General features: G+C 40.5%; 2 protein-coding genes and 1 long non-coding RNA gene across 4 annotated transcripts in view; 2 read left to right on the forward strand and 1 right to left on the reverse strand.

Annotated features, from left to right (window-relative positions):
- LOC306970430 overlaps window positions 1-18303 on the reverse strand; it is a 441258-nt gene that overhangs the window by 368754 nt on the left and 54201 nt on the right. The window lies entirely within an intron of this gene.
- On the forward strand, window positions 3201-5468 carry btg4 (B-cell translocation gene 4). The gene is made up of 4 exons (XM_079566429.1): window positions 3201-3581; window positions 3813-3950; window positions 4127-4412; window positions 5101-5468. Exons 1-4 carry the CDS (start codon window positions 3409-3411, stop codon window positions 5314-5316), a joined length of 813 nt encoding a protein of 270 aa, XP_079422555.1. The 5' UTR covers window positions 3201-3408; the 3' UTR covers window positions 5317-5468.
- On the forward strand, window positions 6054-12215 carry LOC306970494 (heterogeneous nuclear ribonucleoprotein A/B-like). Of its 2 annotated transcripts, none has more exons than XM_079566479.1 (9): window positions 6054-6182; window positions 7604-7768; window positions 7990-8158; window positions 8249-8407; window positions 8675-8806; window positions 8888-8972; window positions 9049-9225; window positions 11238-11322; window positions 11460-12215. In XM_079566479.1, exons 2-8 carry the CDS (start codon window positions 7629-7631, stop codon window positions 11300-11302), a joined length of 927 nt encoding a protein of 308 aa, XP_079422605.1. In that variant the 5' UTR covers window positions 6054-6182; window positions 7604-7628; the 3' UTR covers window positions 11303-11322; window positions 11460-12215. The 2 variants fall into 2 exon arrangements, with proteins under 2 accessions (XP_079422605.1, XP_079422606.1); XM_079566480.1 differs by having other exon boundaries at window positions 8888-8966; window positions 11460-12214.

Genomic DNA, 18303 nt, shown 5'->3' on the forward strand with positions numbered 1-18303 from the left:
AATGATGTACACAGGGCTTAGCTCCTGTTTGAGCGTATACAAATTGTTAATGCAAATTTCATGGTAGCGTTGTTTTAGGTGAAAGCGTGGCATGGGAATGAAAGACATTGCCAAAATATTTATTATGCTTTGTTTACTAGGTGTATATTTTGTTAATATAATCTTAGGCTGGTTTAACCCTTTCTGCAGACTTGCATTTGTCCAGGGGCAAATCCCCTTTTTATGGAGAATTCATGTCCCATTTCACACATTTACTCTTGGGGTTTCAACAGTCCAGCCCACCTCAAAACCCGCTCTTCTCACTTCCAGTTTAAAAACACAACGAAGGCTAATCAGCTAATCTACTGACCATAGCATTCTTATTTAAATAGGCCCTTTTTGCATTTGTGTCACTCTGAGCATGCGCACAAGCCGTTAGCCATTAGTTCAGTATGGTTTGAAGATAAAACGGCTGCAGGAAAAAACTACTTTTAAAGACAAACCTGTTGTTTGGTGAAGCGTCCATGTACAGACAGTGCTGAGTGTCCTAAGTCAGGGGTCTCCAACCTTTTTTACTTGGCAAGCTACTTTTACTCAACCATTGGGGAGCTACCTGCTGTCCAATGTGTGATTTTACAATATTGATTTATTCGCTATATGCTGGACTCTCGAAACAAATGCACAGAAGTGCGATGACCCGTGAAAAGGGCTTATTTTAAAGAAATAAATACAATTTTGACAATACTGCGAAATACTCTTTACTGTTTGTAAAGCGTTATTTCACAAATGGGGCTGAATACCGTAAAATATTATTCCATACCAGTACTGTAAAGATTTAACAGTACTTGGTTCTTAATATATATTACAGAACATTTATGTATACATTTTAAATGTGTATCATTCATTTGAGCTGACACAAACTTTGTACAGTACTGTCCCTGGACCAACACAAATCAAAACTTAAGAAAAATATGTTTTACAGTTCCAGTTTTTGATACTATATGGTATCAGAAAAAGAAAAAAACTGTATTGTTTGACGTTGCCGAGCCCTATTCACAAAATCTATTATTAAAAAGTTTATAGGAAAATGTACTTCTGATCAGAGCGGGTTTTCTAAGTGGTAAGAGGACACCATCTCATAAAAGCACTATATAATGGTTACAGAGGCGTATGGGGGGCCATGACAATGCAGAAATAGAGGTCAATAATTATAGACATTTTTAAAAGAATGTATTTTTATATGGCCCCTATGAAGTTCTCTAAAGACACACCAAACACTGGAAGGAATTGGGGCTGAAGTTCAATATGACGATATTATTTGCAATATCTGATCACTCAAGTTTTTAGCTGAAGGGCCTTTTTCCACCGACAAACTACAAACCAAAATGCAAAGCTCAGAGCAGCTTTATTTAACTATATTAACGTGAAATTTACTATGAATCATGAAGCTGCAGTAAGTTTAAGCAATAGTACTTGTTCTTTGCCCTGCAGATATTGTTTTTAAACTATCAGACCTGCCAAATAACTTATGCTAAAGTATTTCTGTGATTTGAGAGTTTACCGTTGCCTTCCGCAGCTTTATTCTTTATCCTCAAGTGTTTTCTTTTATCACCTTGTCAGTCTGGAACAAGATGAGGCCAATGTAACTTCTGTACTTTTTAAATATGTGTTGAATGTATTGCTGTTTTCTCGTCACGCGCTTTGGGAGTCCACTCTGTTCAATATAAGTTCTTCCCAAAAATCTACACTTTTATGTTGGTTCGCAAGAGAATATATTTTTTGGTTTATGGCTTTTATTATTCCGTAAAGACTTGTTGTTGATCTTGTAATGTTTCCAGTTCAGCGTCCTCAAGGTCAGCTCCACTGTATGTTCTGTGGTTTCAATCACGTGTATGTCTTTGCTTGGGTCACTCTGAAAGCATTAAATGTGCTGGTTTATTCAGCGCCTTTGTATGTTGTTATTTGTTTGTTTCCTTTTGTGCAAGTTAGTCATGCATTGAACCCCCTGTTCTTCTAATAATTACTTAGGTTGATAGAATAATGTGTGAATGGTTTTACACTTGTGAAGGAAGTGGCAGTTTAAAGACACATTAAAGATGAGAGTATAGATGCAAACGGTATTGTGCCATAGTGGGGGGGGAGGAAGTACGTTATGGAAATCATTATTTTATATTTTATCATTATTTCCAAAGTCTATGTATCCGTAGTTAGTTGAAAATATTTTCCTAATTCAATGTTGTGTAAAGTAGTGGTGGAGTAATGGGACTTTCTTTGTTGCATATCTAGAACGTGATGATGTCGTGTCAGGTGCCATCAAAACTCAATGGGAGAAAGACAGTTTATGAAAGAAAACAACAAATAAACAAATGGTCGACTTGATCATTGTTCAATATGAGTAAGCCTCCAATCCTGCCATATTCATCATCTTTTTTTTTTCTTTTTTTTAAATATTTTTTTTAAATTCTTTTTGCATTAAAGACAAACAATTACCCTGGGGATCTCAGCAAAATCAAACTCAAAAATAATAATAAAAAAAAAAGTAAGTAAATGAATACATCTACATGAGTACACGTAAACTATGGCTGCAACTAACGACCATCTTGTAATCGGTCATTTTCACGAACAATCGACTCATCGCTTGGCTGTGAATGGTGTAAGCAAAGTTGTGTATTTTTTTATTTATATTTATTTATTTCCTTTTTTAAATTATTTTTGTTATTTTTTTTTACAATTTATTTCCAAAATGTTTTCTCTATTTTTTATTTTATTTTTTTCCATTTTTTTTTCTTTCCTTTTTCTCACATATAGCTCAAGTGGCGCCATATTCATCTTTTGGCTGAAAGTCGTTTCAAGCGACTAATATGCCAATATTTTGATCCCCACTTTTGGATGTTTATGAGGACATCATTTAACTTTAGTCATATGCACTGAGAGAGAAGACGCTGAACGTTGTACCGGTTTTTGTTTCATAGGTCCAGGAATTACCGATGCAAACCACAAACCAAGTCCAAAAATACCAACACTAAGGTTACCATAGTTGCCAGCATGGACCTCAGCTGCTCACCGCCTCAATCTTAAACTATAGCCTCTTTAGAATTAGTGTGAGTTGGAGCAGGGGCCGATACAACTCAACGGGAAAGACACACTTTTGGAAAGAAATGTCCAAATGTGTTAAATGATCATTATTTGGAAGTGTCAAAATGGAGGCTTATTGACTGATTGACGTCAGGTGTGCTTTCTTGCGTGCACACCTGTGTTCATTTAACCTGCAGCGGCCTCCCCCTGTTTTGAAAATAACCTCTGCGGGTGGGGATATGTTTGCTTGATTTGTCCTTTCTGTCCCTCGTTTTACTTGCGGTTTGTGTTGTAGGGCTGTCCTACTTTTATCTGATTTTATTAACACTGAAACGAACCGTAAACTTTGGAGACATGAAGGAGGAGATCGCCGCCGCCGTGTTCTTCGTGGCTCGACTCGTGAAAAGATACGGATGTTTGGGCAATGACGGCAGAGACAAGTTTGCAGCGGCGCTCACCTCCGTGCTGTTCGAACACTACAAAAACCACTGGCACCCCAACGCACCCACCAAGGGACAGGCTTACAGGTCAGTGAACGCACCATAGGGAAGGGGAATCCTATTTACTGATCTTAGGACAACGTCTGCAATGCAAACCAGCCTGGATAACACTTTCTTCTTCTGCTGCCGGTTTAAACCCAGCTACCAAAGCATGCACAATAATCCTGACCATGAACCAGCCGTTCTGACAGATTGGGACAAATCTCTCTGCGTGGACGACAAAGTACACCCCAAGTCGTAACCTTTTTGTCTTTGCAGGTGTCTCCGTATGAACCAGGCCCGTCTGAAGGAGCCCATCCTGCAGCAGGCCTGTGAGCGCAGTCTGGTGCTCTACGAGGACCTGGGTCTGCCTCTGGAGCTCACCGTATGGGTCGACCCAGGGGAGGTGTCATGCAGGTCGAGCCCTTAACACATAAGCCAACCCATTCTGACAGTATTCATTGTTATGTTATGGTAAAATTTGAGTATTTTAGCTTAATAGTGTAATTTTTATTATCCAGAATGAGTGTAAATGTAGTGGGAGGGATTTGAAGTCTGCGCTGTAGTAATGGCAGCCCTCTTGCTGATTGCAGATACGGCGAGCGTGGTGTCCCTTTCTGCGTGTCGGTGGTGAGCAGCGGTGGCCGTGGAGACAGGGAGTTTTCCCGGCGTATCCATGACGCTGTGGAGCGCGCGAGTCTTGAGATCCCGTCAGGGAGCGCCTCGGATGATGAGGAGGATGGAGGGGACCTGAGTCTGAGTAGTAGCAACAGCAGCAGCAGCAGCAACCAGTCCATACTCTGTCCCTCCTCAAATCTACTCGCCAACCCAGAGCCCAAAACCATTCCCACCGTCAGCAACCCCAACAGTGTGTACAGGGTGAGTCAGTCAAGTGTACACAGGGCATGGGTGTGTTAGTGGTGCAGAAATGGACAAAGGCCAATGATCATCAGTTCACATTCCCTCAAACTTAAATATGTTGTTGGGTTGGGACCAGTGGCAAGCTTGGCCTTCTACACGGGGCAGAGCTAGTCAAAAAACAAGGGACATGCACTCAAGTACTGTGCAGTGCTAGTCTGTAAGAACGCAAAGTGAAAAGGAAGAGCAAGTGATATTTATTTATGATAGTAGGGACTTAAAAGGTAATATTACTTTACGTCAAACTGTGTACAGTTGAGCTCATGGGCCTTAAACTTGCAGACTTGAAGTAGTTTATGAGGCTCAAAACTAAATAGAAATGTAGTGGAGTAGGAAGCATTTATAATTAAGTTTTGTCTATGAACAGTTTGTGGCACTGAATATTGGGGGTTGTATCTCCCCTATTCCACCCATATTTTACACCTATGCATTGACTCATGACCAGGAAGCTTAGTCACAGTCATGTTGCCGTACGTACGGATAGTGTTTTTGAAGCTGCAAAGTTATTTTTCATACAACACTGATTTGTACTTTCTACTTTGAATACAAGTACTTCAGTAAAAGTAAAGGTTGCTCAAATCCATCACATAAGTACTGCAGTAATAGTCACCTAACCTAAACTCTTACCCCATGTTCTTTATTTTCACAGTTCAGCGAGTTTGCATTAGGAGCCCCCCAGACCTGGCTCACGTACCCGAAGAGGAAGCCCTTTTCTGGGGAAGATTTCCCGCCTCTGCCCCCTCCAGCTGCTGGTCCATTACCGCAGTTCTCAAACCAGAAGAGCTCCAAGTCTTATAGAGCCACGTTCACCTTCACCGGGCCCCGGGTGGATAAGTACCACTGGGTCAGCAAATCCCGGGCCTAACACTCCACTAATGCACTTTGAAAATCCTTTTTTTTTCTTTTTTCATTTTTGTACCAGTTTTTGTGTCTTTAAATGTATGAATTTATAATTATTGAAAGATTTAAATTGGTGCTATTTAAGCATGTTTTTAGATGTCTAACAATATTTTAAAGGCTCTCAATGTAAATGTTTTAAATTAAAATTGAAGGAAATGTGAATAAAGTAAAGTTGAGCTGTCAATGAAAAATAAAAGCGTCCTTTCAATTCAAATATGTACTTGCGTTGTATTTTTTTTTTCTTTTTTCAATCATAATCCTTGAGGGTAAATTTGGGTCAGTAATTTACAAGTTCCTGCAGGTGCAGACGGTCGTTTCTTTGGACAAACACGTATCCCACCTTGCGTGAATGTGGTGTTTGACTTCCAACGGTCCGGATTGAGAGAATGGAAGTGTCCAATATATATAAACGATATTCGTATTATATGCTGATGTAATTTACAATGTTTATAAAGAAAATATAAGAATAGTGTCTTTGGCATGGTTTTAGTGGAACGTTGGTTAACGTCGCATTTATTTTTAAAGTTTTTTTTATACCTATTTTGAATGTAGGCCTGCATAGATTACACAAAAGATTTAATTTAAAAGTTGTAACCGGAAATACGAGATGTGATTTTCTTTGCTTGGGACCACAGCCGCTCTGTAGCCAATCACGTTTAGTCATGAATCACTGGAAAGACCCGGACAGCCAATCACAGACGGCGTTGATGCGACGTGGTTCCAGTTTGTCCTCTCTTCCGGTCGTATATATTTTGCCACGAGTTAGCGGCGAATTCGGAGCGTGTCCATTTTGAGCAGCGGACCGGCGTTTTGTTCACATTTCATAAAATAGTAAGCACATTTTACACACTTCTTTGCTCTCAAACAGTGCACAAAATCGAACACAATACCTGCAAGTCTGTTTAATTCTTAGCTAGTTTGAAGCGCTAACGTATTGTGCATCCTCCCTCGTTAGCTACAACGGGAGCTAACTGTCGGTCGCGCATTGGGTTAATTCATCGCTTTATTGCAATTTGTGCGTGTTTAGGACTTAGTTGGTCAATCCAGTTGTTTTGATAAGTTACCAGCTATAATTCAATGTACGTGTGCGTGACTTTAGTCGTTGTTTTTATTGACGCCAGCCCTCTGGGCCTGTTTCTCTGGCTTTGACCGAGCGCGGTTCGCTCCAAATGTTAAGCCCTCTGATAGTGTACATTAGCCGTGCTGCTAATCAGCCCAGCAAACTCTGCAATTACTGTAGATTTGTGCTCCACGCGCATTGAAATGGCACTGTCGCTTTATTATTTAACTGTTCCTCCATTCGTGCGTATAGTGCATTGTTTATTTGTTTGTTTACGTGAGAGTTTTGGGGCAAGCAATGCCATTTGAATTTCAATCATTGTTTTACTTGCAGAATTCAGATCACGGTACAATCTAAACAACCGGCTGCAGTTATGCGTGAAGAAGACTGAGAAATGAACTTCTATAAGAACCGCGTTTGTCCATTGACTACAGTCACTGAACCACATGTGTTGTACTTGTTGCCTCAGATCTTTTATTACCCAAGCGCAGAAGGCAAAGAAAATCAAGATACAATATAAGAATTGCACAGTGAAGACGCACTTGCAGAGATGGAATGTTAAACAAAAAATAAAATAATGCAACCATATACGATGTAATGAATTTATTTGTAAATTGCAGCATTTTTTAATTCAGAACAAAATTCATTAAAGATAGGTTGCGTTCACGTGGAGCCTATAGTTTAAAATTGAGGCGGTTGGCGCCTGGAAATGCTATGGTGGTAACTATGGTAACTGTCTTAATGCATATATTGTCTTGGTTTATGGCTAATATCTCATGACTAGCAACTTGAAATACTGCCCCAAAGCTCAACATCTACACATTTATGAACGAAAGGCCTGATTTTTCTTACCGGAGATTTAATTCAGAGCTTGTAATTGTACTGTGCCCTCCATCTGAAATTACAACATAAAATTCTAGACCATGAACACAACACATACATATGAGAAACCAATGTATGTCGTGACTTGGGAAAGTAATTCCAACATGCGCCATAATGAAATTTGCGCTAGCCATGTTGTTGCAATATTTTTAAACTGTTTAAACACAGTTTGATCTATTCTTTTTAAACATTTATCACAAGTAAATAGTTTTTCTTCGAATTTTGTCGAAACAAGACTCAAAAACCACAAAATCAGCACCAAAACTAGGCTTTTTTGTCAGCCTGCTTCACCGGTGTCCCCTCTCCTCAGCCTCCTTGGAAGCAGCCTCTCGACAATGGCAGACTCTGAGACCCTCCTGATGGAGACGTCGGACCAGAACGGCGCCGAGGACGAGAACGAAGTCCAGGCGATGACCGAAGACCTGGAGGAGGACGGGAATAAGATCGATGCCAGCAAAACCGAGGAGGACGCAGGGTCAGTATTGCACAGTGAGAAGGTTACCTGTTCAAATCCTAGCCCTGGTCTTCCAGTTAAGTGTTCCTAACCAGCATCTTTAAAAGTCATCTTGCTCTGTTGTCTCCAAATGGGTGACCGATGCAGCCAGGTTTTTATTAGTTGAGAGGAGCATAGTGACGTGTAATATCCATGTTTGCAGTGTAAGTGAAATGTAACACAACTTTGGTTTGCGTTCACAGGAAAATGTTTGTTGGAGGCCTGAGCTGGGACACCAGTAAGAAGGACCTCAAGGATTATTTCTCCAAGTTTGGGGAAGTGACAGACTGCACCATCAAAGGCGAACCAAACTCGGGGCGGTCCCGCGGGTTCGGTTTTGTCCTTTTCAAAGACCCAGCCAGTGTTGAAAAGGTTGAACATTTTTGCTTTGTTCTAGGCAACAGTGTTTTTGAGTAAATAAAGTGATTGTTTCCCTGTCGCTAACCGTCTCTGCTCTGTCAGGTTTTGGAGGTGAAGGAGCACAAACTGGACGGGCGTCAGATCGACCCTAAACGAGCCATCGCCATCAAAAAGGAGGGGATCAAGAAGATTTTTGTGGGGGGTTTGAAGCCGGAGACGACAGAGGACGCTATCAGGGAATACTTTGATGCATTTGGAGAGGTGCGTTCCAGGCGGGATTAGGTGGTGGTGAGCGTGGATTACAGAAGGACATGCAGGTTTATGCACCAAGTGTAGTAAAGCAATCCTACTCTCAGCTTGTTTATGATACATTTAAGACATCTAGTTACCTGCAAACCTCTTAACTCCCCTCTGACTCTTCTGTGCAAGTCTCTAGTTCATATAAAGAAAAAAATGTATGCAGTTAAGCTCAGTTCTGTTGCATAAAAACTTAATTGTAGAGAAAAAAAAATCTCATTTGTGTTTCAGCTCGAGACCATAGAACTTCCACTGGACCCAAAAACAAAGAAACGCCGAGGCTTCATCTTTGTCACGTTTAAAGAAGAGGCTGCTGTCAAAAAGTGTTTGGAAAAAAAGTTCCACACCATCGAGGGCTGCAGAGTGAGTGCCGCTTCGTCCACATCTACTATTTTGAATGTGTATTTCTGTATCTGTGAATTAACGGGAGCGTTGTGTGTACAGTGCGAGTTGAAGCGCGCACAGCCGAAGGAGCAGTACCAGCAGCAGCAGCACGGTGGACGCGGGGGATACGGCCGAGGAGGTGGGGGTAGGGGAGGTCGGTTTTATTAAGAACTGGGCTCGTGGCGCCATTATCACTTTGATGTAAATGTGTCCTTTTTCAGGCCAGGGCTACGGAGGGGGTTATGGTTATGGCAGCGGGTACGGCAGTGGATACGGAGGAGGATACGGTGGAGGATATGCGGGAGGATACGGCGGAGGATATGGTGGAGGATACGGGGGAGGATATGGAGGAGGATATGACTACTCTTACGGCAACTACGGCCAGGGATACGACTATGGTAAGGCCCATAACTAACTGACTAAGGGAACACTCTCACTTGGCCAGGTGTCTGTAGCATTTGCATTTGTCTTTTGCCCTACTCTGGTTATCATTATGTAATGAAAGGGGATGTTAAAAGTAGGGTTGGGCAAGAATTTAACTGTTGGTAGAAATATTCCAATCCACTTTATCCAAAAACAACAAAGTTGACCAAAGTGCTATACAAAAAAAGACAATCTGAAAATACAATCATAAATACACATAGGCGATACAGTGGCATAAGAGGACAATTTGGCATTAACCTAGTATGGAAGTTGACTTTTGCAGTTCAAAGGGAACATGCACGTCTTAAGGCGTCATTTAAAAACAGGAGTCAGTCTGTCTAATATTCAGTGGCATCTCATTCCACAGTTCGGGACCAACAACAAAAACCGCTCGATCTCGGTGTTTGCGCTGGGTCTGAGGAACCAGAAGCAGCGCTTGATCTTGGGGAATGTGCTGGCGAGTATGACACAAGCAGGTCGGACAGTTAATGCAGAGCAAGGCCATTGAGGCATTTAAACTCAAATAAAATATTTTTAAAATCAATTCTGTATTGGACTGGAAGCCAGTGAAGGGAAGACAAAACAGGTGAATTGTGATCACACTTTCGTGAGCCAGTTGAGACGCGCATTCTCACACTTAAGGGGAACAGATCCCAGCGGAAGCGGACAAAATGAAAAGTGGTCCGAGGATGGACCCTTGTGGAACACCACATGACAGGGGAGCTGTGGAGGACAGTCAACAATTTTAACCTAAGAAGTTGGATTGGAACCATTTCAGAGCATAACCCTGAATGCCGACCGAATACAGGAGGCTTTCATGATCCTGTTTCATACTGGTGTAAATGATAAATTACATGCAAGATGTAAACAAACTGGAGCGCAGGCTGAGGGGAAAGCTTTGACACAGATTAAGCCACTTGTCAAACGGGGCAAGCAACAAATGTTGTGTTACCCTCCAGATTTTTAATAAAGTCACCATTGCGTCCTGGATGTTCTCTCTGTGAGCAGATAAGTCCCACACCTCAAAATAATTCATCCAATCGGTGCGAGCGTCTTGCCTTCTCTCCGATCTGTTTTATGACCGATCACAAACACAAGAGCTCCGTCTAAACTCGCCTTTTACACGAGAAAACAACAAATAATCCAAGTCCGCAACAAAGTGAAAGTACAAAAACCCGCAATGGCTCCGATATCAGTGTTCCGCTAATAGCAGCGACACGCTTCCTATTGTCCTTACAAGCAGCTGGAAGAGTTTTGCTGTGAAAGTCGGAAAGAAGAATATCAGCACAACAGAAATAGCAGGTTTAGGCCGGTTACAGAGGATTGACCACCGCTCAGATACGATTAAGAGAATATGTTCAAGAACTTTTGTAAGTCAGTGAATTTAATGATCATATCGTGATACATGTTTAGGTCCGTATCGCCCAACCTTAATTAAAAGGTCCTGGTTTAGATCTGATATTGACAAATACAGTATACCATTTTGAGATAGACTCTTTCATCTGCACATTACCTGTTATAATATAGAAAACACAGTCCGTTCTTTTTGAAATGGCTCTGTTGGGCTGTGTTGTTTTTGTCTCATTCTTTTGGACGTTTTAGTTTCATTGTGGTCATTTCTAAATGTGACAGTTTTAGTCGACAAAACTCAGAGGTTTTAGTCGGTTTCATAAAAGAGGAAGAAGTATTTTGTTGCCTATTTCAATTCAATTCATTTAGGTCGATAAGTATTGGCAATTGGGATGAGGGTCGCCAGGTCGAATGCGCATTACCATCGGAGTGACTTGTACGCAATCTTCATTATGGCTCACAACTTCAGAAGCAAGGTCTGGCCCCTGATCTTTCAATGAGGAACCAAGTAAACTTGCCGTACCCCCCACTTTAGGGCTCGTTCACGTTTGTCGGTCTGAGCGGTCCTGTTCAAAGCAGGATCAGAGAGTGGACAACGCGGTCGTCCGGTATTAAATGTGGTGCTGTTGTGTTTCAGATCAAGGAAGTAACGGCTACGGAAAGACTCCAAGACGTCATCCGAGCGGCTACAGGCCTTACTAAAGCTCCCACTGTGGGGCGAGGTCAGTGTCGCATCTCTAGCAAAGACGTATTTCGGAGTTTTGATCAAAGTCGTTTCAGCACTAGATTTTCGTCACAGTGTATTTTTTTGTCGTGGATCAAGACGATGATTCTGGTATTTGTCTGTTTTTTTTCCCAGGACTCCACTGAGACTGACAGCTGAGACCTCTTTTATGACAGAAGACCATTTGTACAGAAACATCCCAAATGTAACTTAACCATGTTGCTTTTTTTCATCTTTATTTTTTAAGTCCTTATTTTAGTTTTAAGGTTTTTTTTGTTTTTGTTTTTTTTCTCCCCTCCCTTTTGGTGTTGCGATGTTTTCCTCCGCATTTCCTTTTCGGAAGTGTCAATTTTACTGTACTTTTTGGTACCCGTTTTGATTCTATATTGTATTGTAAGGTTGTATTTTACATGTTGGCTTGACTTTACAGGTTGGAAATCTTGCCTCTGTAAACGAGCTTTTCAGAAAAATAAAACGATTTACAGTAATGTTTTTTTTTTTTTTTTTTCTCCCTCTGTTTGGTTTTCCATGTTTCCAGGGCTCTTGCGAAGTCTAAATTTGGAATTAAAACTAGTTCTACTCTCTGCATTTCATAATAACATGGTGGTTTGTGTCCCCTTTTCTTCTCGAGTGATTAAGCAGAAAAGTTCTCTGTTGGAATGAATTCTTTGGATTTTCTTGCCAGTGTGCCCAATGTAGACTTGTGGACTATGGCTAATAACTTTCTTTTAAACTTAAAAAGAATCATTTGTTTCCATTTTTGGTTTTGTAACCCCCTAAATCCGCCTGAGAAATGATAAACGGAATAATTAAAGAATGTGGCCCTTAATTGCAATTTTCTTGTTTCGGGTTAAGTAATGTTAATCTGTTAAATCGTCTGCTTAGTTCCCTTTGTCTTAACAGCTGAACGTTAAAATTAATAAAAACATGTTTTATCATTTGCTTATCTTATTTGTCATGAGTATAAAATAAAGAATGACTTGAGAGGGACCGGAGATGAAACAGGCTACAACGGCTCAGGATGGGAAAAGTAGTTAATGAGCTGTTGCAGGATTATGCACTTACGCAGTATTTACCTCTTACGTTTTCTCCAGTTCAGCTTTACCCAAATCTTAAAGCTTCTCGACTGGAGCTTACAGCCTCTAGGTCAGTGTAACTCCTCATTTGAAAGCTAAGACCTACAAAACTGATTGCATCTTGTGCTGCTGGCGCGTTTTTGTCACGCGTTTACTTCTTTTTCTTTTTTACTTGGGTCAGGTTTCTCATCTTCTTCGTCACTATTTTGATGCTTTTTGTTTGTTTTTTATTTTAGAAAGCTTTTGGATTTGGGTAAAGCCAAGCTGGAGAAAGCGTGCTCAGTTCAGGCGGGGGTTACGAGGTTCATTAGAAACATTGGAGTCTTGCGACCTCTTGTGGACTAAAAGGTTAAATCATTTTTGATTTAATCGTCTTTCCCGAAGACTTGACTTTTGACAAATATTTGTCTTTTTAGTTTATTCTCGTTCTAAATTATGTAATTTACAATTCAATTGACTGAAGCGGATGAGTTCTGGATGGGGGAATGTCTTCAGTATAAAAAACATGCTGAAAAGCACTCACTTTCACACTCATCGTTGGAGGAGGTGGTGTGGCCCTTAGTACGTGTGTTTTACAATATTATGCAGCATTTTCTATCAGTTTAAAACATACACACGCAAGTTTGTGTAATTTCAGTCCGAATAAAGGGAATTAAGGCCTACATAAAAAAGACTTGGATATTGGTTGGTGGATATAGTGTTTTTGTTGTAATGTGGGCTTTACGCAAGTGCGTCGGACTTGCACAACGTTTATGTAAATACATTTTGAACTTAGCTACGTACTTTGCGTGTAGTAAAAGTGCGTACGCAGTTTCCGTAGTGTAGTGGTTATCACGTTCGCCTCACACGCGAAAGGTCCCCGGTTCGAAACCGGGCGGAAACAACTTTATTTTTTTCCGTTTACGGACTGTTTGATGAGTTTATTATTCACGGGCTGTAAGTGAGGAATCTGTCTGAACTTAGAGAGTGTGAATTATGCATTTTTGTTGTTGGAGGGCTACCAGTTAAAAACAAATCCTAAAGACTTAAACGTTCACTGTTCACTTATAGGATATTGAGCCCATATTATATTAAAATAGCTTTATTTTAAATTCATACTGAGTCACAAGAACCGAAATAACTGTAATTTTAAGAATTAGATTCAAGAAAATGATGTGTTTTACACTTTAGAAAAAGTCCCAAGGGCTACTGGACATGCCCCGAAGGGCCCCTGGGTGCCCGCGGGCACCACGTTGGTGACCCCTGGCCTGCATAATGGTCGCACCTGAGCCCTGAAAAGACTGCCATATGTAAAACTATTCTCAAAAGTCTTCACTGAAGGTCTTCGAGTCATCTCCTGTACTCAGTAGTTGAAGTCTCGAACGTTTCGCCTCTCATCCAAAAGGCTTCGTCAGTGAACTAAGGTTCAGTTATATTTTCGCTGACGAAGCCTTTTGGATGAGAGGCGAAACGTTCGAGACTTCAACTACTGAGTACAGGAGATGACTCGAAGACCTTCAATGAAGAAGGACAACTCCTGTACGACTGAGAGCTTACACAGATATTCTAAAAAGTAATTTCACTTGAGTAAATGTAACTACTATCCATTTGTGCCAAACCTTAACCTGACATTATGGAAAACAGAAACAGTGATACGTCGTGCATCCCCTGTACCAGCAGAGGGCGCACGATCACGGCTAATCTGCTGTCGGCCTGCGGGCGGATCTTTTTAGTTGTGTTGCAAATGAAAACGTAGATAAGGACAGGCAGGAGCGGAACAGAGAAGTTAAAGAACTGGTGTCACTTCATGCTTTTACCTGTAGGTGTTTGATCTGAGTTTATTATCTTTATTAATGTTGTGTTATTTCTGAGCAAATGTAACTTGTGTGTGAAAGTGTTGGCCAGGAAACTTGAAAAAGAGATTTTTAATCTCAATGAGTTTTATCCTGGTTAAAAAAGGTCAAATAAATAAAATGTAAAAAGAGAAAGTGTTGTCAGTCACCTTGAGTCTCTCTCGAAAACCGAAAAACAGGGTAGAAATCTGTACAGCCACATCAGAGCAATAACATCAGCAGCTTTTTACCGTCTGAAAAACATGGCTAAGATCAGAGGAATAGTGTCAAAACCAGACTTAGAGAGACTTATCCATGTGTTTGTCTCCAGCAGGTTAGACGACTGTAACTGTCACTGTCAGAGCTGCAGAACATCCACACAACCATATTAGTCCAGTGCTCCGGTCTCCGCACTGGCTTCCTGTCGCTCAGAGAATAGACTTTAAAACAGCTCTGCTCGTTACAAGTCTTTTCATGGTTTAGCACCGAAGTCCATCTCTGACATGTTAGAGCCGTATGAACCATTAATGCTACTGTGCTGACTACCATTTACGCTGTGACCCTATAGACATTTTAGGAGTCTTAGGCCTGCAGTTCCCTCTGTATTTAACTAGGAAAGTCCCACTAAGATTAGGAATACTGGCCCCATGGGGAAACCTATTATGGGCCCATTTAGGCCTAATCTTCATAAAGTAACGGACAGTGTTTTTTTGTTTTTTTCTAAAACAAATGCAAAATTCTCGCCAAATGTTAAGTATGTTTTTGCCTAATTGTTACAACTCAATGCTCTTTATTTTATTTTTAGTCAGTATTGGTGTGTATGTAACTGACCCTATTCAAAATATGTACTTGTATAACTTTACTTAGAAGAAAGGTATTTGAAAATGACAAATACACAAAAAGTATTTGTATGGTTCTAAGTATGGTGAGATAGAATTACAGCGCTCCATGAAGAACAGTTGCTTCAGGAGTTTTTCAGGGACTCTGCATTTTGATTCTGAAAAAAGAAAAACATGCACCTAAAATCAGACAGATTTAAGGCCGTGCACTTTGAAATGGAAGGTTCTGACTTTACAGAGACATTTACAATACAGAAATATTTCCATCATTACGATTGGAAAGAGCGGAGGATTCTCATACAGCAACACTCACTAAAGTCCGTCTCCGAGACCTTTAGGCCACTTTGCTAAATGTGAAATTTGATATTGAACTTTCAGGAAAGTATCACTTAAATCAAAAGAAATGGGCTGACAAACGTCCTGCAGACATCAACTTAAATAAAGGCCTTTTCTCCTCGGGCTGAACGATATGGACTAAACTTCATATCTCGATGTTCATGCCAGATAAAGAGTGGAGTTTTATTGATGAAAATCTGTATCGTTTATATCTTGCTTCTTTGATTTCAATGTCTTGAACATCCATATCTCAATATTAATACGATAACGATACATCTTTCAGCCCCAATTTCTACTTTACATTCAGTGAAAAAGAAAGGTAGAACTATTTTGATCCAAGGAAAGCATCTTGAACTTGACCCGGCTCCTCATTTTGTTTGTATGGGCGTCTCGTGGATATTCATTTCTTCATATAAGTTGTAAATGTGTGTCCCCTGGTATTATCCTCGTTGTTACTGTATCTATGTGTATATAAATGTATATATGTACTTTGTGTGGTCCTTTGTATTTTATTTGATCTATTCAATGCCTCATGAGAAATGAAATGTCTGTTATTGTACATATTGTATATAAGCAGCTGTGTAAATTAAAAAATAATAATAAAAAAAAGAGAAGGTTAGTGCCATTATAAGTCTTCTCATTTTAGTTCGGTTTGGCATTACCCAAACGTAAAAGCTGCTTGAAAAAAAAGTCAAGAGCCGAAAACGAGACGTAAACAAAAATGCAACCAAGAAAAATGACAAACAATGTACAAAAATGAGACAAAAACATGGAAAAAAGCAACGAAAAACCATCAAATATATATACGACACCGTGGCAACAATCTTAGATCAGTTTTGTAGGCCTTAGCTTTCAAATGAGGCATTACACTGGCCTACAGGCTGCAAGCTCTCCAGTCGGGAAGCTTTTAGATTTGGGTAAAGCCAAAGGGGGGAAAAAGGGGTTCAGTTCAGGCGGGTGGCGAGAGGTTAGGATCTGGACTCCGGCATCGTCATTCTGGAAAACGCCCGCGACATCAGGGAAGAAGAAACCCATGGATGGAACAACCAGGTCGTCAGCTGATCTCATGTCTCGTTTTGCACTGCTCTCGATTAGGAAACCAGGTCCAGCCGACTGAAGGACAGCTCAGCTTCACCCGCCAGGCTGTCAGGAAGCTGAACTCTCCCCCTCCGCCGTCCACACACACACACACACACAGCCTCTCTGAGACACTCACTACTGGAAAATACTTTATTTGTTTTTACTGTGACCCTAAATCAGATGCAGATCAAGACACAAACTCAAAGTAAAAAGTCCCAAACATTTTATTTCCTTAGCATCATTTCACCTTAACTTTATACTAAAATCATGGGCATTTTTTTTTTACCTTTATATAACGCAGTCTTTGCAATATACAAGTATCAATAAGCATGTTTAAAAGATCACAATGGCTTTGTTATGTCTGTGTTAAAGAATTTCCCATATCCTATTATATTAAAATATTTCATATATAGAGACAGAGGCTTCATTATAATAATAATAATAATAATAATGATGATGAGGATTAAAAAAAAAAGTGAATTCCCGTACAAGGCAATTAGAGCGTTTAATCTGACCGGGAGTTTGGAAACGATAAACAACTGGAAAAGAAACAAACAGAGCCATCATTTCTGAACGTCCGATTCGGAATATTCATCTTTAAATGACCGCGTTTGACAGGTGTTGATTGAACGGACAAAATAAAGCGAGCGCTGTGTAAGACAAATGCATTATTATTGTGAAGTCAATCGAAATCAACTTGTGGAAACCTCTCAAAACAAGGCCAATGTTCGGATTTTTCGTAAATGCTCCTTTGTTTGCGGTAAAAAGATGAAACAAAAAACTAACAACGAGACGGGATGATTTCAAAAGACAATTTCCAACCTTTTTTTTTATCTCCAACCATCCGACAATTTCAAAAAAATAAACTATCATTTCGTCGACACACACGATGATAATAATAATAATGACTAATGTTAAGAAAAAGCACACGGTCTGGGGGGGGTTTTGCAGAAAGCATTTTCACGAGGCGCTCGAGCCGGGGTCGATGAACGCTTTGACTTTAAATAGAAATGAGCTTCATATCAACGACAAAAAGAAAGAAAGAAAAAGAGACAGTGTCGTTGGGGGAGAACCGTTTCCTCGCCGTGCATTCGAGCGATTTGTGTTTTTCGATAATAAATAAAAAGGCATCGGGGGACATTCCAATATGGCTTCCTTCAAAATGTGAGCGGGTGACTTGGGCCCCCGTGCACTCTGCGCCTCGTGCAAATGCTGACAGAGACAAAAGAGCTGACGCCACTAACAGTCGTAATATATAGGCCTTTTTCTTAAACCGAGAGTACAGGGCTGTCCCGACACTAACTGCGTTTTCTTACTTCATGCAAAGGAGTTTGGAGCTTTAGTTCTCGAGCTGGTCCTGGGAAAGTCTTTGTAGAGTTTACGTTATGACACAGTTTGGCTTTTTTTTTACGGCGAGACGCTGCAGGGGAGTTGAAGTTCAATGTAGAGATTTCAGTTTGGACGACGCAGTATTTCTTTCCTCACGTTTATGTCGTTTCATGGTTCCATTTAAAAATAATGGAAGGAGCCAAGGTTTAGATGTGCGCCTTTATTTTGTTGATTCATTCGTTACAAAGATTTTCTCAGAGGGGATTTTGGATCTTGTTTCGTTTTTCACAAGCTTTAAAAAGGGGCTAAATGCAAGTTGGCCATTTTATCCTCACTACTGCCACCTCAGGTCATACGCGTAACTGCAGGTTCTATATTAAGCTCGTGCATGACGGCACTTAGGACCTGAAGCGACACCTTTTTGAGAGACAGTGCAGGATTTTAGAGGCAGTTGTGGTGAACAGGTCTGAGCTCATTCTACAAGGACATGGCTGGAACATGTAGCTGG

Source organism: Gobius niger (genome assembly GCF_951799975.1).
Source record: "Gobius niger genome assembly, chromosome: 11".
In the NCBI taxonomy this organism is placed as follows: domain Eukaryota; kingdom Metazoa; phylum Chordata; class Actinopteri; order Gobiiformes; family Gobiidae; genus Gobius; species Gobius niger.

Excerpts from the sequence above, each read along its gene's own strand:
- LOC306970494 (XM_079566479.1), top strand. The coding sequence starts at position 7,629 with ATGGCAGACTCTGAGACCCTCCTGATGGAGACGTCGGACCAGAACGGC. Across the intron at positions 8,159-8,248 it reads ACCCAGCCAGTGTTGAAAAG|GTTTTGGAGGTGAAGGAGCA; the intron begins GTTGAACATTTT and ends CTGCTCTGTCAG. Across the intron at positions 8,408-8,674 it reads ACTTTGATGCATTTGGAGAG|CTCGAGACCATAGAACTTCC; the intron begins GTGCGTTCCAGG and ends TTTGTGTTTCAG.
- btg4 (XM_079566429.1), top strand. The coding sequence starts at position 3,409 with ATGAAGGAGGAGATCGCCGCCGCCGTGTTCTTCGTGGCTCGACTCGTG. Across the intron at positions 3,582-3,812 it reads ACCAAGGGACAGGCTTACAG|GTGTCTCCGTATGAACCAGG; the intron begins GTCAGTGAACGC and ends TTGTCTTTGCAG. Across the intron at positions 3,951-4,126 it reads CCAGGGGAGGTGTCATGCAG|ATACGGCGAGCGTGGTGTCC; the intron begins GTCGAGCCCTTA and ends TGCTGATTGCAG.